The sequence below is a fragment of the Condylura cristata genome, unplaced genomic scaffold (assembly GCF_000260355.1).
Source record: "Condylura cristata isolate star-nosed mole 26May11 unplaced genomic scaffold, ConCri1.0 scaffold00009, whole genome shotgun sequence".
Taxonomy (NCBI): Eukaryota; Metazoa; Chordata; class Mammalia; order Eulipotyphla; family Talpidae; genus Condylura; species Condylura cristata.
In genome coordinates, this window is record NW_004567110.1 from 36122837 (window position 1) to 36146291 (window position 23455).

The window sequence follows — 23455 nt, forward strand, 5'->3', positions numbered from 1 at the left end:
ATATTGTAACAGGGTGGTGGCTAGGAAAATGGGAAATTCCAGGTTCCCTGCCCCACCCAGAGGTAGGTGGAGCTGAGCAGAGAAAAGGAGAGAAGAGAAAGAATCTGAGGAAGAAGGAAGCAGAATGGAGAGCCAGGAGACCTGAAGAAGTCACATAGAGCAAAGGAAGACATTTGAAGAAACCATGTTTATTTCTTGGCCCTGTGCTGGTTGAAAGAGATGTAGGCGAGAGACCCATGGGGAGCTTGACTATGGCAGCGTTTATCTTGATTTTGATTTTGCTCTTTTCCTCCCAGACTTGTCTGGCCATTCCTGACCCTTTTTGGTGGGTCCCAGCCAGAAGGTGCTTAAGTCTTGTGGTGGGTTTTCAGGCCTTGCTTTGGACCAATCCCTTTGGGGTGTTTGCCCATGAGGGGATGGGTAACTTCAGGTGTTTGATTTAGAAATTATATTCTTTGTCTTCCGTATTGCATACTCACAGTATTAAAGTTCCTTTTCATTAATCTTACATGTTTTGTCTTGATGCGGCAGATGGCAGAACCTATTTAGAGCAGGCAGGTTTGGGGTTCAGTGGTGCCCCTTTCCCTGCCCTGCAACAATATGATTACCTCTTTTGCTCTAGCTAACACCTGTTATGCCACATGCTTATCACTTTTTTGTGTGGTGGGAACATTGAAGGTCTAGTATCCTAGCAACACTAAAGTACAAAACATGGTGTGATGACTATAAGCATCAGGCTACCCATTTATATCTTTAAAAGCTATTCATCTTCTATTTGAAATTTATACCCTCTGACCAACTATATTACTTAAAAGGTGCAATTTTAAAAGTGCATTTGGAGATAAGACAAGAGGCTGAACTTGTGATCTGATGAGATATTCATGTTGCCCCTCAGGAGTTGTTAAGAGGTAGCTCAGCAGCTGCTGGAGAAAAGTTCCCAAATTAAAGCCAAACCAGATGAGACAGGGCCCTCCCTGGTGCCGCTGCAGATTGATTAAAGCACAGCATGAGTTCGATCCCCACCTGCCCAGAGGTGATCCACATGGCAAGGCAGACCTCTCCTGACCTGCTTGCTCCTCCCCATCAGCAGTGTACTTTCCGATGTTCTGCTCCCTGCTCTGTCTCTGGTGAATCCTCTCTCTGCCCCTGCACCTCTGGCCTGTATCCCAGTTCTGTATGCACAAATCAATAAATCTTTTTAAAAAAACCAAACAGATGAGACAACAGACATCACTTGCACACACTCATCGCTGGCCTCCAGATTTTGCCTTTGAAGAGAGAACTTAAATATTTACTATTCCTTCTAGAAGGGTCTCTAGTGGCAGTCCCTAAGCTGTGTCACCTAACAGAGAGAAACTGAGAATATCTTTAACAATCTTAAAAGTGGTCCCTAGCACTGCGGATCAGCCCAGTTCTTGTCCTCTATTTAGGTTTGGTTACAGGCTCCCAATCCATACAACCCTTAGCCGAAGGTGTAGAGAAGCGGTGGAAGATGAGTGAAACCCAAGTCATGGAAACATTTAGACTAGATTACACAAATGATGTGCGTAATATTTGTCAACCTGGTCAACTGTGCATCGTTTCTCCTGTTCTTCCAAGACTTCCTTTTTGTTTGTATTTGATGACACAGCCTTAGGAACACAAAAGAATAAAGCCCAGACATCATCAATCCTTTGGTGATTAAATGTGCATTAGCAAATTCCTGGTTTATCCTGATTCACAGCCCTAAGGCAAGACCAGAGGCTAGATGTATCATCTGGATTGTTGCAAAACATTCAAAGTTAGTGGCCCCTCCCTGCTTTTATCCATTTCTCCTAACATGACTTAAGTGCAAATTGCTGTGAATAAAGGTAATTGTCAGGTTTTACTGCAGGGGTATAGGGGTTTTGTGGGTTTTGTTTTGTTTTGTTTTTGTTTTATTAAAGGAAAAAGTAGTTTGATTTTATGGGCTTACCCCCTTTTCTTATTTTAAAGATTTATTTATGCATAAAGAACTGGGGTACAGGCCAGAGATGCAGGGGCAGTGAGAGGATTCAACAGAGTCAGAGTGGGGAGCAGAACAGGCTGATTGAGGAAGTACACTGCTGAGGGGAGCAGCAGGCGGGCCAGGAGAGGTCTGCTTTGCCACGGATCAACTTCGGGCAGGAATCAACTCATGCAGATGTGGCTTTAGTTTCTTAGTGCTGTGCTTTAACCCACTGCATCACCAGGGAGGTCCTTCCCCATTTTTTAAGATGACCAAATTTATTTAGTTAAAAGCTCTTAACCAGCTTTTTAAAAATTTCTTTGAGAAGAATTTACTTATTTATTTATTCATTTAGGCAACGTTGGTTTACAACGCTTTATGTGATTTAGGGTAACAGGTTCATACATCGGGAGATGTGTGTCACCATATTACAGGGCAGGGAGAGAGGGGCACCCCTGAACCCCCAAACCTGCCTGCTCTAAATAGGTTCTGCCATCCGCCGCATCAAGACAAAACATATAATACTTTAATGAAAAGTGAGCATACAACACAGAAGGCAAAGAATATAATTTCTAAATCAAACACCTGAAGTTACCCATTCCCTCGTGGGCAAAAGTCAAACTAAAAGGGATTGGCCCAAAGTAAGGCCTGAAAACCCACCACAAGACTTAAGCACCTTCTGGCCAGGACCCACCGAAAAGGGTCAGAAATGGCCAGACAAGTCTGGGAGGAAAAAAGCAAAATCAAAATCAATATAAACACTACCATAGTCAAGCTCCCCAGGGGTCTCTCACCCACATCTCTTTCAACCATTCCAGGGCCAAGAAACAAGCACGGGTTCTTCATATGTCTCCCTTTGTTCCATGTGGCTTCCTCAGGTCTGCTTCTGGCTCTCCATCCTGCTTCCTTCTTATCTTCCTCCTTCTCTTCTTTCCTTTTCCCTGCTCAGCTCCATCCTTCTTCTGGGTGGGGCAGGGAACCTGGTACTTCCCTTTCCTAGGGACCACCCAGTTACAACCACACCACCACTTTTACAATCAAAGCGCCCAGACCCATCTTCATAGATCACTGCATCACTTTCCCGCCTTGTCCCCATTCATACTATCCCTCCCTCTTGAGCTGTCTAAATTCTGTAGTCATAATTCTAGGCCTTGTTTTAGTTTGTTTTGTCGGGTTCTTTTTAACCAGTTCCTTATACACTTTCAAGTCTGACTTGATTTAGATGCTATGGCTGGACAAGTTTAATTGTTTGAATCAAAATGGAAATATTGAACCAAAATCACAGTCCCTGTTAACAATGTTGTGAATAGAGTCCTCCCTTCAAGGAAAACTTTGTGCTCATTTTCTACGCTTGTCTGATACTTCTATAAATATTATGTTTCAGTAAAATAATTTTTCTTGTCAAAATTTTCATTTGTTCACTAAAAAAATGTTTAGTGATGTCTGCCATATGCCAAGCATTATTTGGAATGCTAGAAAAACTGGTTTTCAAAATAAAATCCCTGTTCTTTAAATTTAACTTCTAGTAGGAGAGGCAAAGGTGATATTAGAAATAAATAAAGTTAAATGGATTATGTCCTCATCACCTCAGTCTTACTAATTTTTTTGCAAGGGTACATTTTCATTACATATGGAAAATACTTTTTGCTTGAATATAAATGTGATATAGCTTTATAATAATAAACATAATAATAATAATAATAAATGGTTCTCTGCTTCCTCTCTTGCTTAATATTGGTTGGAAATTCAAATTTGCCCTTTCTTTCTGGTAATAGAATTCTATCAGTAAACATAAATTGGAGCTCCCATTTCATGCTCTTGTGCTGTGAGCAAACTCAGATAAAGTACAATAGGAGTTTTCACTGTTTAAAGACCAAGCACTTAATGTTTGTATTTGTCCAGGCTCCAATTTCAAAAGGGAAAAAACACAGAAACTATATCAACTCCATGATATAATTGGTATGACAAAGTAGAAGGATAACTGGATTTAGGGATTATTATTTCACTACTTTATCTCAGATATCCAACTGACAGATGGAGGAACCCAACACAGCATAGTCCCTGTGACAAGAGAAAAGCACTGTCAGGTACATGACAGACCAGAAGTCTTCATACCTGCAGAAACTTTGCTTAGTTACAGATTTGTGATTTGCTTAACTCAAATTTATCACTACCACAGCCTCCCACCTGTAGCCCTCATTTTATCTGCTTGCTTCTCACCCCAACTGGCTGAGAAAACAGTCTGTTTACTTGTATCAAAAACTTAAGTTTCCCTACAATAAAATTCCCTTGAAAATAAAACAATATGAAAGGAACAAACAAGATACAGTGAATTTTTTTAGCAATGCTGTCTCATTTACTTTTTTTTAAAATCCTCTGAATAGATATATTTAAAAATAACATTGTATATCCTTGGGGGCTATATTGGAACTCCCCTCATCAATAATAATAATGAAATATCTATTAAACATTATAGATCCACTAATAACTCTAAGAATGGGATTTTATAATCTCTGCATTATGAATAAGAACAGATACATGAAAGCGCTTCTTAAAGAGCACTGTGGCCATTGCATTTGAAATCGTACTTCAGTGAATGTGTTGACAGGTCTAAAGAAGGGATGGGAGAATACTGATCTGTCACAGAAGACTGGAGAGCTATTAATATGAAGTACATATTAACAGAGTTTATCCCAACACAATCCCATGGTAAGAAAATATTAACCAACAGATCAAGTGTTTTCAGTCTCTTGGCAATATTACCCATACTCTGGAGATAATAATGGGAGGTACAGTCAACAAAATTCTATTATTATAATTATTGTTATTATTATTATCTCACTTGGAAAAAAATTTTTTAAGATTTTATCTATGCATACAGACCTGGGTTACAGGCCAGAAGTGCAGGGGTGGTGAGCAGATTCACCGGAGATAGAGTGGGGAGCAGAACAGGCTGACTGACTAAGTGCACTGCTGAGGGGAGCAGCGGGCAGATCAGGAGAGGTCTGCTGCGCCAAGTGAGTCACATCCCGGGGCAGCATTGAACTCTTGCTGAAGCGGCTGCAGCTAGCTTCCTAGTGCGGTGCTTTTAACCAATTGCGCCACCAGGAAGGGCCCGATTCTGATGATTAAGCTAATACTAGTTTCAACTTCAGCTGGGTGTCTATGGCTCCTGGGGCCCAGGAATATTGCCTCTCCTAAGAATGGAGCAAACTTCCTACTCTTGCTGATCTCTTGATTGCCTTACTGTTTCATTTTGGTTTTCAACATCCTCCACAACTTGCATAACCAACTTCTAATAATGTTGAATGGCTTTTGTTTTCTTATTGGAACCTGATGCTTTTTTTATTGTCAATGGCATTTAATTATATATTTGTGCTTGGAAAACAAAGAAAGACTCTATCTCCAACTTTTTGTGATAAAAGCATATCAGAACTAAAATGACATCCATGAAGGTAATTATTTCCAGAAGTTTCTGTTAGTAAACAATTCTTTGTATAACATTTTTCTAGTTATAGCTACACAAGAAACTTAATTCTGTGTTAGGTTCATCTGAAGTCAGTGACAAACATATTCAAGAGTTTCTATAATAATCTATGAACATTTCTGATGTAGTAATATATAACCTGCCCTCTGCACCTAGAGGAACTTACACTGAAAACTCATTTGAAACAAGGAGGTTTAGGGTGAAGCCAGGACACATCTAAGTGTCCAGATAAGAAGACTTTTCTCAGGAATCTCTGCTTGTTATAATTCCCTTCTAGAGAGGTAAAGATGAACTCTCAGCCACACCAGAGAAATCTCCAATTAATTAAACATAATAAGGAGTATATTTTACATATCATATACTTCATAAAACAACTCACAATTGGTTGCCTGATAGGATACATTGAGAAGAGTAGAACAGACAACATTGCTTTTGTAATATTCTTGCCAACAATGCATAATCTGAATTTAATCCCAAGAAAACATCACACAAACCCAAGTTGGGAGCCATTTTATAGAATAACCAGTTTCTATTCTTAAGGACTGTTAAAATGAAAATTAAGGAAACACTGAGAAATTGTTCCTTATTGAAGACAATATGACAACTCAATGAATAAGTGATTCTCTCATGGATGAGTGGTAGTAGGAAATCAATGTGATTGTCATGGTTGATTTAGTTATATTATGGTTATGTGAGAATATGTCCTAGCTGGAGGAAATAAATACACAATTTTGATGGATGATGCAGCTCCAGGCTAGCAACTAATTCTCAACTATTTCAGGGGGGGGGGGAAGGATTGTACACTATTTGTATTTCTTCTGAGAGTTTAGGATTCTTTTCTAGATAAATAGTGTAAAAGGGTAAACTCATTCTGTGTCGCACATAAACAAGTTCAGATTAAAATTTGGCTTCCTTTCTTTATTGTAGTTGACTACAATTTAAAATAAAATACAAAATACTTAATAAACAGAAATCCAGTACATGTGAGAAACAAATAAGAGACATGTATTAGTATTTACAACTCTTTAATCTTTTCAAAAGATAACAAGTTCAACATACACTTAGACCTTTTCCCTCTAAAAGGGGTAAATTAGCAGGCAATCCTAAAGGAAACATTGATACAAATGTTGTTTTGTATACTACTTTATAGCATAAAAACAGTGCACATTGAAAATCGCCAGTTACAAAGTGGTAGCTCTTATACACAGTAATTCCCACCCACATATCACATGCCTCTTGAGATACAGAGACTTACTTTCTCTGAGGAAACATACCTCTTTCCTTGACTAAGATAGTCTTTCCAAACTAAAGAAAGGCCCTTCCACTCAACGCCAGGATTTTTATAATCATTAGAACTTTTGTTTATACAAGAATTAATAGGGTTTTCCTTTAAGAAGAAACAATTTTCAAGAGCTAACTTATATTTTGCTTGTTACACATTAACTTATAGTGCACATAGAAGCTAGATAATTACCAAAGATCAAATGCATCTTTTAAGTATTCAATTCATTAAATATTTACCACATGTCAATCTCCCCCACGTTCCATACAAAGAGGAGAAAACAGACTTCACTAAAGTATCAGCTTTAGTTTTCAGGAGCCCCTGGTATGCAGCCATGTACATTATTATTACACATTTACTGAAGCTCAGCTATCCTGTCAAGACTACTATAGAATAAATGCAATGATTAAAAGCTATATCCAGAGGAAGAAAAGGTCTCTGAAACAAGTCATCCAAATCAAGGAAATTCAGATAAACTTCTCTCAGAAAATAGGTCTACCATGTGTTCGTCTTAGGTGTAGTTATTAAACTAGTCTTTGGTGTTACTCCATCAACACCAGAAGAGCAAAAGGACCCTCTCCCCCAACTGCCTTCACCAAAAGTGAACAAAAATATACAAAAGATAATAGATTATAATGGATAGTTAAAGTCAACTTACAAAATTCCCTATGAGGCACACTTGTAAAATGGGAAGTGGGCTTTTACTACAGCAAGTGGCTGAAAGGTTTATGGCCTGTGTGTGGATTTATGAGATTGAGGGCTGTCTTCCACCAGGTAACAAAACACTGATCTGCACAGCACTGCTGACCCAAATGAAGCCAAAACACAGGGCAAAAGCAGGCAACCCTTTCATCATCCCTTTATCACCCTGCACTGTGCCAGGTGATCTGATTGGTTCAAACCATGTTAATGCCATAAATTGGCAAGCACTGAATCTGGTCAATTATTAGCCAGACTATCATTAACATTACCTAGAGAATTAACATTACCTACAGCATGATTCATTAAAGTTTAAGTAGACTAAGGAATTCTGACCCAAAATTGCATGGCTTATTTGTGAGCTGTGGAGTTAGACACACTAAGTAGCTATATCTCACCCTATCCCTTAAGCCCTTATTGTTCATTTTATGAAAGGGATGCAGTGAGAATCAGCAACATCATCAAAATGAAAAGTCACTTTAAAAGAAAATAGTGTCTGTTTTATATGTGTTGGAAGATATAAAAACATTAAATAGGATCACCTATTTAGAAAAAGGTACCACAATCTTCCATTATAGAAATGAATGTTAGTTTTTTACCAAACATCACTGAGAGACGAGACTGATCAGTCTCTAGCACAAGGGGAAATACACTGCAAGGGTTCCCCTGCCAGCCAGGCTTTCACGCAGGCTGAAGACGCACTTTGTGGGTTTCCAGACACGGAATAATGATCCCTTCTTGAATGAACACTGGTAAGTGCGAATCTGAGATCGATGAGTTAAATGAGTGATTAAGGAGATCTGATTTTCTCTGTTGTGCTAAAACTGATAGCACAATGTTTTCATATAAATTAGGATTCCAGAAAAAGCAGTTAGTAGGGATTTTGGTATTTTGTCTTGGTTTCTTTCTTCAGATGTGTTTGGGGTGGTCCACTGGTGACCGTTAATAGAAAGAGGCTCTTACTTTCCGGCCCTTCAGAGGCTGTGGTGGACGATGATTACTCAAGAGAAAGGCTGCTGTTTCTCCTTCCGCTGTGCACAGGAGGCTGCGGAATGTGGCCAGCTGTTGAAGAACAGAGGGGTAGTTGCAGTATTCTGAGTCACACAAATGTTAATGAAATGATCTGCACAGAAATTTTCATTCATTCATTCATTCATTCATTCACAATGTTTGCTTACTTTTCTCAGGTATATACCCCATGGATTTCCACCACCAATTCATCTGTGCACCATCACCATAGTCCCTTGTGTTCTTCCTGCCCTTGCCCTGGCCTCTTTCCTTCTCCCTTCCCCTGCAGAATATTTTTGATTTGTTGCTTGGTTTTGTTGTGTCTTCTATTTTTATTATTATCTTTCCCCCGGTCCCTCATTCAGTTCCACTATATTCCTCTCATAAGTGAAACCATCCGATATTTTTCTTTTTCCTTCTAACTTTTCTTACTGAGCACAATCCCTTCTAGCTCCATCTATGTTGCTGCCAATAGCTATGATAATATACATAGGAACCCCTAAAAATTCCACAGAAAAACTACTCCAAAAAATCAACCAGTTCAGTAAAGTAGCAGGATACAAAATCAACACACAAAAATTAATAGCCCTTTTATGTACAAGCAGCCATTTTGAAAAAGAAATTACGAAAACCATCCCATTTATAATTGACACCAAAAAAAATCAAATAGTTGGGAAGAAACATAATGAAAGAGATAGGGAAAGTACCTCTCCAAAGAAAATTATAAAACATTGTTAAAAGAAATTGATGAAGATAATAAAGAAATGGAGAGGCATCATCTGGTCATGGGTGGGAATAATCAACATCACAGAAAGTTTAAGAAACAGAAAAGCCTTTCCTCCATGATGAACTAAAATATTACAAATATTCTAAAATTTTACAAAATATTACAAATGTTCTAAGGTATGTGTCACACATAATAAAGCAACAATTCTACTAATTTCTCACCACTACACAAATACCTAAGGGCTTAAAATTTAAGCAGGTAGCATTTTGACTTGAAGATCAACGTTAAGTTCAAGAAACATTTAGAACATGGCTTCAGACCATTTCTACGTATGTAGAAAGCAGGATGCCACATACATAGGCAGGATAGGGTCATGGAAAGGGCGCTGCCTGGCTTTCCAGGATGGGTCCCCAGCCTTGGTGCTGTTACTGTGCAGCTGGGTGACATTGGTCAAATAGTTTATTGTCTCTACACTGCAGACTGCTCATCTATAAGTGAGTTGATGATTAGATTACTTCCAGAGTTATCTTTCAGCTCTTGGAAAACTTACAACGTCACCAATTTATATCACATGGCCCCAGTTTTTATGGGAGTCATGTGGTTTTCATCTTGTAAAATTTTATTTTCTAAGCATTATTTCCTCAGACAATAATTTTGCTCTCAACACATCTGTGCCTTGCAAATACCTGATTATGGAAAAAGCCTAGAATAATGTTGGAATCAGCCTCTGATAATGTTTAAATACTATTTAAGCACAGGCATTTTTCTTACCAAAAGGGCTTACTTTTCTTACAAATATGTACCTATCTTACAAGCTAGATGCAATGAACAAAGAAGGAAAGAGAAACTACCAGTAATCATATCACAAGATATAGCCCTATTAAGATTATATATTATTATATCCTTCCAGATGTTTTGTTTGTTTGTTTATAAACATGCAGGCCCATGCACACATGCTTTATACGTGTTTTAGTACAAAAATGAACGCAACTATACATGCTCTTCTGAAACCTTATTTTTTTGCCTAATATATACCAAGCAGCTTTACATGTCAGAAATCCACTGCTTTTTATTACTGAAAAATTTTCTATTGTAAGCATGTATTTATTATAAATTATATAGTAGCTTCTTAGTGATTTAATACTACTTATCAAGTTCAAGACTTTGCACAGGTCTGCAGTAGTAAAATGAAAACTGGGTAAATGACCTGAATAATCCTACTGTTCACCAAAAACATATTGCCAATTAATATAATTAAGTTTTAGGATTTGTTTTGCTATTTCATTTGAATGTGGACAAGTTATTAAATTGTTGATGAGAAATTCCATCTTGTAGGCTTTGCTAGTCACCTAATTAAAGAGACGAACAAATTCAGACTAGCATCCGTCAATTGAGTTCCCAGCAGCATCATTTAACTGAAGCCTAAAATAGTTTCATGCTGTATTCTTCAGGATGGGAGGTAAAGAGGATGAGCCCAGTAACAGTAAAAAGGCAACAGTGTATAACCACACTCTATGGAAATAAATTCGGGCCTCAGATATAAACAGCCATGTATTTCCACAAATGACATTTTGAGGTATATTTTTAAATGGCAAAAATATGGGAAGGATAAGACAAATATTTACAGCTCAGTTTTCTCTCAAGTGACAAACTGCTATAGCTTTAACTGCACTTAGGTAATTCCCTGGGAGAGTCACGCAGCAGAAGCTAATAAAATATAACCTGAGGAGACACACTGGAAGATACTCAGTTTCCTGCAAATCACAGTAATCCAGGCATGTCTGGAGTGGCCAGGGTTGTCTATGCAAGAATCCTGAGTCTGAAACAGGGAACTGACTCACTGGCCTCACTTGGCTTAACTAGTCTCCCAGGAAAACTGCTGACTTCTCTGGAAATCTTGGCTCTATTTCCCCCACTACTAACACCTCTGCAAGTTGCAAGGCTCCCTACTTCTGCAAACCTTAGTCTAGGACTTGCGTTTATCTAGATCTTTCTCTGAACAGCCTGTGACTGTTGGTAGGGTTCCCTAAAACTATTCTGACGTCTCATCAAGCCCCCTCCCCTTTGGCTGTGGAGCTCCCTGGCAAACACCCAACCAGGAAGTTCCTGCATCAGACAATCCTCCATTCAGATTTGCTTCTCCTGGCTCTGGAGTCCTCTACACCCACTCTGATTTCCAAATGTACCCTCTGACTGACCCCAACCAGTTTCAATCCTCCCTGGTCCCTTGGCTCCATTCAGAAAGTCTGTCCTTCTTCCCCTAAAGTTGAGTCAGCAACTTGTGGCTTCTGGCAGGAGTCTCCTCAGAGTCCCCCAGAGGCAGAAGTGGGCATGATATGTTCTGCTATTTTCTTTGGCTCTAATACTCAAATTTTAATTTGCTTGTAGAACAATCCCAGTAAGCAGAAATACACCTTTTATTGTGTCATTCTAATGCACAAATATCTTCATAAGCATTCTCTCACCTGCAAAAAGCTGAGCAGTAATAAAAATAAACTCTCTGTAATGGAATGTACTGGGCCAGGTTATATGATAAAATGATAAAGAGTATTATATATTAAGTGAAAATTAATGTTGAAATAAATGGAGTCTTTCCTCATTTAATCCCCAAACAATCCTATCAATAATACACTATTACCATCATTTGAAAGATGAAGAACTTCAGAGGTAGTTAAAAATTTTAAAGTGAGCCAGGTGGCAAGTAAGTCATTCATTAACCACACCACTATATTGCATTTCTTCTTTTTACTTCTTGCTTTTGAGCATCTCTCCCTAATATTTTCTATTTGTTTTTTACAGTAAAAATTTTTAAACATAGACAATGGTAAAAAGAGAAACATAACAAACCAACATGAACCTATCACCCAGTTTCAACAGTCATCACTATGTGGTCAGCTTTGTTTCACCTGCACTTCCAACCCATTTTTTCCCCCTCTCTACCTCCTATCCTGCCCACACTGGATTATACTGAAACAAATTTCAACTTTATCATAGCATCTTAGATGTAAATATTTCAAAATGTTTCCCTAAAAATATATTATATGTCATATGAAAAAATGTTCAACATCACTCGTAATAAGGGAGATGCAAATTAAAACCACAGTGAGATACCACCTCACCCCAGTGAGAATGGCACATCTTCAAACAACTAGCAACAAAAATATATTATATGTCTAATATTTTAAGAAGTCCCCAAAACAAACTTGTTGGCATGAGTCATTTGACCAGTTACGACTAACCTTCCTAGACCATCTCTTAATACTCCACACTCACGTCCCACTCTACACCACTTTAGTGGAGTTATCCCAAAGCAGCTCGATAACAATCTTTGGAATGATTCTGTAACATTCAGATTCTTGGATCCAGAACCTTGGCCCCAATCCCTGTGGATCAGAATTCCCAAGCCTTCCCAGGGGATTCTTGTATACACTAAAGTTTGAGAACCACAAAGTTGCCCACATATTTCTGTACTTCCCTGTCTTGCCTTTATGCTGCTGCTTCTTGAAATTCCCCTTTCTTTCACTACTCCCAGACAGCTGCCCAATGTCTGCTACTTCAGGAAGTCCTTTGTCCTTTTCCCTCTGAATTTCTCTTACCTATTTATTTTCTTATGATACCAACACAGTCACTGTATTATTTATATGCCCTCTATTTTATCCCCTCTCTAATAAGCTACCTAAAGGTTTTAAGCTACTTGAAGACGAGTTGTTTTCAACTGTTCTTTGTATCTCCTACATCACGCCTTCTAAGACTGACAGTAATTAAACAACTCAAAAATGACATGTATTGACTTCTACTTTAATTTGAAAGCAAATGATATGAGTTTTATATATTAAGTGAAAATTAATGTTGAAGCAAATGGAGTCTTTCCTCATTTCACATATAGCCTAGCTCATTATCATTGATGCAAAGTGTAGAATTTTATAATGATAAAAGAATACTAGAATTTTGGTTCCAGAGATGCTGGACCTAAAGCCTGTATGACAACCTCTCAATAGAAAATAACTCTAAAACCTAGACAAGCTACTGAAAACAACTCTGTAGTTGTGGTATATGGAGCGAACAGAAACAGACTCAGGTGGGGTTGGGGAGCTCACTGTCACTTGAAGGAGAGACAAGAGCTCACTTGTGAGTTATGTTGTCACTCACTTATGAAGTCGCTACAAGTGAGCCCTGTCTCTCCAGTTTTTCAGCTCAGTGGCATCTGCAAGGTCCACCCAGTACAATGGGACACACCTATTCTGTGAGGAAGAACCAGAGAAGGCTCCCCAATGTCTCTATCCCTGAATTATGCATTTTTTATAGCATAGAAACTACAAACACACCAGCTGAAGTGAGACTGGAGCTGCTGCACAAGAAAGAAAAGCTGCAGGTTATGTCCAGCCCAGGAAATAATCTGCTTAAAGAAATAAAATAATACTCATGGGAGAAGGGCAGAATCCAGAATTTCTAAATTTAATGTTTATAACATGTATAATGAACACATAAATTACTCACCATGTGAGGAGTCAAAAAGAAAGGGCACAGGCCCTCCCTGGTGGCGCAGCGGGTTAAAGCACAGCACTGAGAATCTAAAGCAGCTTCCGCATGAGTTCAATTCCCGCCTGCCCCGGAGGTGACCACATGGCGTGGCAGACCTCTCCTGACCCGCCCGCTGCTCCCCTCAGCAGTGTACTTCGTCGATCTGCCTGTTCTGCTCCCCACTCTGTCTCTGGTGAATCCTCTCACCCTCCGCATCTCTGGCCTGTACCCCAGTTCTGTGTGAATAAATAAATAAATCTAAAAAAAAAAAAAAAAAAAGAAAGGGCACAATGTTAAAGAAAGGAAATCAAGTCCAATCCAAGATGAGCCATCTAGGCCTCTCTCAGTTAAGTCAAATTTCAGTAAGTGAGTCTGAGAAACTGGACTTGAATCAAGAAAAAGAAAATAAAACACATCTGATTCAACTTCCTGGTCAGATAGTGATTTGGCAAGAACTATCTATATAAAAACCCAAGAAAAAAATTGGCATCAATTTACTTAAACTAGGAGTTATTCTTCATAGTGACGCTCTATGGTGAAATAAGAAAATGATTAAGTATATTTCCCAATAACTCCAAAAATAAATAGTTGTCAAAGGTGAGATAAAAATTGTCTCTTGAGGCTCTCCCGAGTGGCTCAGTGGGTTAGGACACAGCACTGCAGGCTGGACACAGCACTGCAGGCTGGCCGCTGCCTCTTCAGTGCAAGTTTGTTCCCAGGCCCCAGAAGTGACCACATGGTGCAGCAGACCTCTCCTGACCCGTCCGCTGCTCCCCTCAGCAGTGTCCATCTGCCTGTTCTGCTTCCTGCTTTGTCTCTGGTGAATCCTCTCACTGACCCTGCACATCTGACCTGTACCCCATTTCTGAATAAATAAATAAATCTTTTAAAAAAATTTTCTCTTGAAAATAAATTTTAAGTCAGTGATATAACAAAAGACATTTTCACTTTATTTTAAAAAGCTAAGGAATTGCATAATCATAACAACAGTCTCATGTTTGGAATCTTTTAAATAACCTTTTATTTCTGAACACTTTTAGGCTTACAGAATTATTGCAAAATAGTATGAACAATTCTTATACACCTCACACTCAGTTTCCCCTATTATATTAATATGCTGTTATCAGTGTGGTATATTTTTCACAATGACCCAATATTAGTATACTACCATTAACAGAGCTCCATCCTTTATTTAGAGTTCCTGTGTTTCTAATGTTGCTTTCTGTCCCAAGATCTCGCCAAAAATTGGCACTATGCTTAGTAGCTATGTATCTGGGGTATTTCTTGATTATAAAAACTTCTCAGCCTTGCTGTGATGACTTTATTTGGATGAGTACTGCTGTCTACAGCCACTGTTGCATGAGTTAGATACTCTGCCAGAGAGATAAACCCACATGGCACAGAAAATCTCTCCTGTCTCACCTGTTGCTCCCCTCAGCAGTGTATTTCAGTAAATTCACCTGCTCTGCTCCCCACTCTGTCTCTGGTGAATCCTCTGTCTCACCCCCTGTGCCTCTGACCTGGACCCCAGTTCTTGTATGCATAAATGAGAAATCTTTTAAAAAATTATCATTATTAATTGATCTCAAGTAAGACAGTAGTGAATTCATAGCTAAGCAGTTATAATTTCTAAATGCAGGAATTGATTTTTGATTGGGCTAACTGTATGCATTTTAAGTAACTAAGTTTCATTTTGATATATTCTTTTCCAAATCACAAGTGTATTTAAAAAAAAAACTTATTTTCCAAGTGCCTTTAAGGAATAAAAAATATTCTTAAAATATGTGATAAATACATGATTTTGATGTAAAAATGTATTATCTCTTTTTACTAATCTGTTCAAATTTTACAAAAGAATATCAAAGTAAACAGTTTCATACATGAAAGGGAGACAAATGAACTCCACTAATCAGGCCTTGGAATCAGTGACAAGTTATTTTTCTTACGATGCAACTCACATTATTTATTATGGAAGAAATTCACAGGAATTTCCATGTCAGTCAAGCTGTGGATTTCTATTCATACTAGAATAAAATGTTTTAATAAATGTGCCTCAGATTATGATTTGGCTTTCATCCTATAAGGCCAGGTCAACAGAAGTTGGATAAGTTTAACATACCAAGGGGAAATGTTACCTGATATGACCTTGGTAAAGCAAACCCAGCTCTAGTCTTTGGTGGGGGAAAGAGAGGTTTGGGGTATGAATGGAAAAAAGGGGGGCAAGTCCAGTCTAGAAATTACTAGATTCTGTTCTTGTTAAGACTTTGCAAAAACAAAACCCCTAAGCACATGATCCAGAACAAGCAGCTTCCACCTGCCAAATTATGTATCACATGGTTCAGGGCTCTACACAGCAACGCTGGACATCAAAGGCATCCTGAGCCTGTACCTTGTTTGCCCTGTCCTTAAGGCTCAGTAAGTACTCATCAGAAAAGCACAAGAGTAGCCAGCTTCACTGCAACAGCAAAGACAGCGACTGCCTCCAAGCTAATGTGCAAAACCTCACAGAAAACCCCACAAATATTCTGTCAACAGAAGATAGACAAAATGTTTGAGTCTTCCATTAGGTAGACATACAGGTTTCTTAGTGTGCAGTGTCTATCACTGTCCCCTCTGTGCAGGCTGTGAAGGTAAAGGCTGTCAGAGAAGCAGGTGGAGGCATTAAGGTGGAAAAGAAGAATGCTACCTTTTAAGATGATCTCAGCCCTGAGCTTCCTGTTTGTACACCAGTCTGTTTCCACTTTAGAAAATAAAAGCAGGCCCTCCCTGGCAGCTCAATGGGTTAGGACACAGCACTGTAAGCTGGCCATAGCTGTTTCAGTGCAAGTTTGACCCCCACCCGAGAGGTGACCCACATGGCACAGCAGACCTCTCCTGACCTGCACACCTCTCCCCTCAGCAGTGTAACTCATCAACCTGCCTATTCTGCTCCCCACTCTGTCTCTAGTGAATCTTTTCACCACCCCTGCACCTCTGGCCTGTACCCCAGCTCTGTATGTATAAGTAAATAAATCTTTTAAAAAAGAAAGAAAACAAAAGCAAGTGGTTATAGCCTTCAAAGGCTACAGCACTTTCTCCTGTGTATCTGGATGCTCATTATATTTTTAAGAAGTGCAAAAGAAAATATCTGATCACAGAAAGTCAACTAAGAAGACGGCAAAACTCTCTCTGTTCCAACCACCTCCCTGAAGAATGTAGAGAAACACAGGTTTCATAATGCAGCAGAAATTGGGATTTTTTTTTTAACTACTAACCTGTGTTTCTCTAATGAATTAGGATAAATCTGGATGAAGTGACTTACCTGTTGAGAGCTGATATTTATAGGATGTTTTAAAACGATCCATGTGACACTCTCTAGAAGAGGTGGGACTGTAAGAGAACCAGGATATGTCCAGTAGTCCCAGGATGGAGGAAGCAGAGATATTGGATCAAAATTTGTGAATCGGGTTTGTTTACCCTGGAAAAGAAAAAAGAATTCCCACAAATTACAAAAGGATCGCTTTATACCCACCTCAAAACAAAACAAAAAATCCAATGAAATATTGTTTTGCTGGGATTCTTTAATTCACAGAGTTACTTGGTGTCTGTCTTCAGTTTCTAAGAAGTAAAGGTTTTGCTTTACTCTAAAATTTTTAGATTAGGATCACATCATCTAGATTTAGGAAGCATGAGATTTATTTTAATGTAAGTAATCTTTAAAGTATGTTGCAGCTAAAGGCTTATTCTGTAAAACTCCAGCACCAAATACTAAATATGCATAAAAAGATTTAATAGTGATTATTCTAGACAATTAAGATTTCTTTATAATTATTAAAAGATTAGAAATAATAGTTACTTCTGTTCTACTGGTCAAATATGTTCCAAACCTTCAAAGCAGATAGGAATGTGTATCTAAGAAGGTCAGAGAAGATCTTAAAAGAAGGTAAGAGAATCTGGGAGAAAACAAGGAATGTATTAGTTATTAACAAGTAGCAATTGTTTTTACCTTTTCTTTAATGGAATCCAAAATGTCAGTAATTTTTTGCAATTGGGAATTATGCTCACCAATCTGAAAATGTGAAATTTCAAAAGAAAGGGTTACTGTAGCAGATCAGGTTCAAATCAGTATATTTTACTCACTATGTTAAATTCTTTAAAAAAAAAAAAAGTAAAGAAAAGAAAACCTAAGTCAGCCCAGAACAAACAGTGATTGTTCTATAATAAGGCTCTCTTTTACCTGCTGGTCTTATCATGCCAGGAAAATCTGAAGGAGATAATATTACAGGAATCCTTGGCTGAACGAACAGTAACAGCTTCATATTTCTTTAGCTTTATGAATGTTTGAGGTACTTGAGACAAACCTTGCTTAGCAAACTCTTACATAATAATCCATATGTGACTTTGAGACCCTACATCCAACCTGACTATTATAATATCAAAACATTTGTGGAAACATGTTTTGTTCCCCCACATGAAAGTAGGGGAATCATCTCCCACTTTCAGCCTACATGATTTGAGGTACCAACTCAAGAGGAGAATTCACCAGAATAGTTGTCACTAGAGGTATCGTGAGTCTACCCTAAGATCTTAAATCCTTCATATTAAAGTAAATTTCTTCTCCCATTTGGATTTTACTGCCACTATCAAGCTTGGTGGCTAAAGGAAGGGAATCCACACCAATCTCTGTGATGCCCCATGCTCCTCCCAACCCCCAGTCCCAGCTCCAACAGGTCTCTGAATCGCAGAGTTAATGGCATAGCAAACATGCACACCCTACAGAATGTGTTCACAATGGGAGTTGAGAGACTCAACCCACCACAGGTGAAATTACTTTTCTGATCACATGTGAAAATTAGACAAAGGAAAATACCACAAAAGTTGGCAATAACTGGCCAGTGGGTTTGGGATAACAAACCATGGTGGTCAGACTAGTGCTTCAAAAATCAGGAACTTGGCCAACACCCTCCCCTGTATCATTAAACACTGTGCAAACAGGAATAGTCAAGAATAAAGATATTCCTTTCATGATCACAGGTGTTACTTCTGCTGTAATTGTTGATGTTACTATTCACATAATAATGATCAATGGACAATAAGAGGCATCATAAGATGATACACCAAAGGGTAGTTCTGGGCCATCAAATGAACCATAAACTAAAACATAATATATTTCTTCCTCATTTTGAAAGAAAACATTAAACTAAGAACCAGTTTACTACTTAAAAAAAAATGGTCGACTGACTATTCCATGACTTAATCTCTTTATCTAACATAAGTGATTATAATTATTTAAAATGAAATCAGTGAATTCTTACCTGTAAAAATACTCCCAAGACAGCTAGTCCATCTGGCTTATGAGCTGCTTCAACAAAATTGGGGTATTTGTCTGAATTCCAGTGAACAACATGGAGCTGCAAGACAAGTACACAACATAATCTTACCGTTACTTTTTAAACGTCCTTAAAATCATAAATGCAGATAAAACATTTATACACATGGTCTGGTTCTGTGTATTCATATGGATAATGGGCTCTTCACAAGAATCTTGCAAAGAATTCTTCTTTTCATTTTTGTCCAAAGAATAAAGCAAAAGTGAAGGACTGTGGCCACCTAGCTAGTGTGTGGTGTCCTACAGTAAGGTCTTGCCACCATTTAGAATTCCCTGGAGCATCCTATGGGACAACCATAGCTCTAACCATGTGCAACCATTGCTCCCCAGGGACTAGGGCTTCCCCAAGACTTGTGTGTGGGATTGCAATCACATGGTGATAGGTCAGATCCCAACTGGCAGATACCACTGAACAAACTTAGACTAACAGAATCCACTGCATGAGAAGCCAAGTTTATTTGAAATAGAGTTTCAGAGATAATTTTAGTGCCAAGGACGATGCCAGGTGTTCCTGAAACTGTCCAGTCATATTCATCACTTCATTTCAGATATTAGAATGTGCAAAGATTCCTTAAGAATAACTATGTTAAGAAGTACTCCAACTACCTTCTATGACTATGTTCAAATCCTTTGCTAAGAGCAAGTATTAATGAGAAAAGAGAGAATTCGGGGTCAAGAGATCCTTGAGTCTGAGGTAAAAATGAAAAGCAGCTGGTGCTAATGAGGAGGGGGGAAAAGAAAGGATGGGAGTGGGTAAGAGCAAAAGGGATCTGGAATTCTAGAAGGCAGACTTCACCTACTCAATGATTTTTTTTGCAAAATTCAAAGATATTAGCTTTACCATTGTTAACATAGCAGCAGCACCAAAATGCAAGCAATTGCAAACAATTGTAGGGTAATAAGGTAGAAACCCACTCTTTCTAGTTTAACATGTTCAAATACATGTTTTTATTTCATCCTTTACATATGACTTCATATCTTATAGGCAACTAACAAAAGGAAATTTGTGGATTAAAAAAAGCTATAAACAGTGAACAACAAAACTCTAAACTAGTATACTTCCATAACAAGGTAGGAAAGCCAGGTGATATCCAGGTAGAACATAAAATACTGAACTCTGTGATGCCATATTCTAACTGGTGTGAGAGAGATGGGGGAGGAACAAAACCTGAAGACACTAGATGATGAAACAAAATTTATTTGGTTCACAGATGACAGATGAAATTCCACTGTCAGGGAGGGGCTGTAAAGAATGCTAAAGTTGTTTAAAATGGCTCTATGCCAACCCATCAGTTCATTTGGCAACAGATAACCATGAAGGGACTGAGTAGTGAAATGATATCTTCACAGTCACAACCACAGGCAACTAGAAACTGAACTGTAACTAAACAAATGTGAGTTTATACAGCCTACTAGTTACAAAACAAACATTTAGAAGTATTATGAGAACTAGAGCAAGAACATTGCTTTAAAACAAGAAAGTCCTCTCTCCCACACATCTTGCCTATCTAGGTAAAATCTTCAAGGTAATTGATAACACTTTTATTAGCATTTCTATTTGATGTAAAACTCAAAAAATAAAGAGAAACTGAAGTTACCTGATAACATTGCTCTTTCTTGCCTAAAAGACTCACAAGCCAACTTATTTTCACTTACATAGCTCTGGTTGCATCACACAATCCACTTTCATCTGTCTCACAGTAAAGTTGGATGTGAGCAATATTTAATCATATTAAAACTTATTTTAGGCTTTGTTATTCAATTAGAGGATCAGAAGTAGTATTTTTTTTTTTAATATGGAACACTTCACAAATTTGCATGTCATCCTTGTACAGGGGCCATGCTAACCTTCTCTGTATTGTTTCAATTTTAGTGTATGTGCTGCCAAAGCAAGCACTAGAAGTAGTATTCTTAATGAATCTAATTATAAAAAAAAGGAGTACACTTCCAGTGAAAAAGAAACAAGTCAATGAATTATGCTTTAACCAAAGAACTATAGCATTTAGGAGAGGCTGTGTCCTTATTTTTTCCCCCTAAAAGGAAATTTGCTATTTGCTATCACTTCTATATTTTGGACTTTACATCACATTATTGTATATTTGTATCTTGACCAAATATGTAGACAGTAGGTCCTAAATCAAATGTTTCTTTCCTCTCTTATAGGCATTTCTGGAACCATAACAGAAATTGTCAAAAGAGCTTGCAAAATGATACAGACAGATATGGACTTAAACCCACCTCAACTGCTTCCTAGCTGGCCTTAATCTTTGCAAGTCTCCAGTTTACTTATTTCTAAAATGGACCCAATAATCCTAAGCTCTTAAAGTTGCTTTAAGGCTGAGGACTGCATTTGTAGCTCTCTTATTGATAAAGTCTCGTATTGATGGACTAAAGTAATTTTAACCATGAGGTGCTTAGTTGGCTCAGGATCTATCTGGAAAACAGGGAGTTGTTTGTCTTCTGGGCTCCTGAAACCCTATTGCATAGGAAAACACTGAGTCATCACAGTCTGATGACTTACCTCAGCAGCATACCTCACTCCATCCACAATGTGTTCAGAGCCGTGATCATCCGCAGACCCCCAATGCAGGTGAAACTGTCTTAATCTGTAGCTTCCGGTCAGGGGACCCCCACACAGAACTAAATACCAATACATTTTTAAATGTTAGCAAGAAGAAAATATTTACACATGCATTCACAACTTACAACATCTCCATATGAACTCGACCTTCCTGTAATATCCTCTGTGAAAGTTTTTATAAATGTGTCCTGTATTTTGCTGACAAGAATGTAACTTTCAGGTGTAAGGAGAGCAAAACAAATGTTTTAAAAGGTTAGAGAGTTCATACTGCATATGAACATGTGGGAAGTCACAACAGACACATTGGTTAGAAAGGAGAAGAAATTAGTAGTTCTTCAAGATAAGGAGCCAGTTGTTCTGTTGAACAGAGGATATCAGGCCCTCTGACCTAGGGTGTGAAATGCAAAGGGGCCATCTTGAATTCGGTCAAGCAGTCCAGTGATGATGGTTAGAGTGTAGCCTTCAGCACTGGGAAGACCTATGCTCTTACTCTCTTTACTGACTGCTCTTACACAAATCCTTTAATGTCTTTATCTTCAAGACAGTAATGTCCCTCTTTATGCTGCAGTGAAAACAGAAAAATTAAACACAAAGTACTAATCACTGCCTAGAACCTAATCAACATACTTGAACATATTAGCTATTATTGTTCCTGCAAAAGCTATTAAATAAGCACATGTTCTGTACTTGAGATCTGTCTTCTTAGCAAAACAACATATAGGACAACTCTTCTTTAAAAATACTCATTATATATTTGTCACTCTGAGTATATAAAAATACTCATTATATATTTAGTACAAATATAATGCCCACAAATATAATCTCTAAAATTATAGCAATAAAGTCATACATTAAGTATATATAGAAAAGTTTCTTACTAGAAAACAAATCCCTTACTATCTCCTTTCAATTAATCTTGATTGGGTGGACTTCAAGGATATGGGGGGATAAGAAAGGCTTGGATGTTGAAGACACCATACAGGTTCCTAAACTCCCATCAGCATCCAACTTAGGTGTCAGGCTAGTGACGACAGCCTTAACACATACTATTCTTTCATATAACATACTCTTCAGAGGCTGTATGTACATATATTTCTCAAAATGTCAACAATAACACACTTTACATAAGAAGTAAAGGTGGTAAGAGATATCACAGGCAGTTTTCTACAAACAGCAAGAAAAGGAAAAATATTATAGACTGAGATTCATTTCTCTTTGCGCTTTACCACAGATAAGGAATTATCCAGACTATCCATATTGACCAAGCCAATTGAACTCATCTCTTCGTATGCAGTTGGACTCAGCTGAAATTGAACACCAACAATTAAGAGCTGGTGTAGTGGCTGGAATCAGCAGACCTGGGAGAAGTCCCAGCTCAGCTACTAAATAAATTATATGATCTTTCAAAACTTAAGCCTCTGTAGGCTTCATGTTTCTTGTCTATGTTTGTATTTGTTGTTCTGTCTATTTTTTAATTAGGAGATTGGATTGCATGACCCTTGTATAATTCTAAAAAACTGCTTAGGGAGAAATATTGAGCATATATAATAGAATTTTTTTAGAAAGTTGAATGGTTGGGGTCTCCTTCAGATTCATCTGGATCCTGATTTCTTTACAATAATTAATGATAGTTGTTTTCAAAGATCTCTTAAAAATAAGAGAGAACCACTTACATCAGACTCTAGAGATCATTCTTCCATTACTGTTAAAAAGAATAATTTTGGCCCCTCCCTGGTGGCACAGCGGGTTAAAGCACAGCATTGAGAATCTAAAGCCACTTCCGCATGAGTTCGATTCCCGCCTGCCCCAGAGGTGA

At 38.1% G+C, this 23455-nt stretch overlaps 2 protein-coding genes across 2 annotated transcripts in view; one reads left to right on the forward strand and one right to left on the reverse strand.

Annotated features, from left to right (window-relative positions):
• Positions 1-23455, forward strand: part of LOC101623942 (chromosome unknown open reading frame, human C8orf59) — a 159857-nt gene that overhangs the window by 107284 nt on the left and 29118 nt on the right. The gene's annotated exons all lie outside the window — the stretch shown is intronic.
• The window catches only part of CA13 (carbonic anhydrase XIII), a 25844-nt gene continuing 8745 nt past the window's right edge, over positions 6357-23455 (reverse strand). The window contains exons 3-7 of the mRNA XM_004679757.2: positions 21580-21698; positions 18985-19080; positions 17676-17738; positions 16992-17147; positions 6357-8496 (exon numbers count right to left, since the gene is read on the reverse strand). Coding sequence (XP_004679814.1) covers positions 8377-8496; positions 16992-17147; positions 17676-17738; positions 18985-19080; positions 21580-21698 — 554 coding nt within the window. The 3' untranslated portion in view covers positions 6357-8376. The remainder of the gene's footprint in view (positions 8497-16991; positions 17148-17675; positions 17739-18984; positions 19081-21579; positions 21699-23455) is intronic.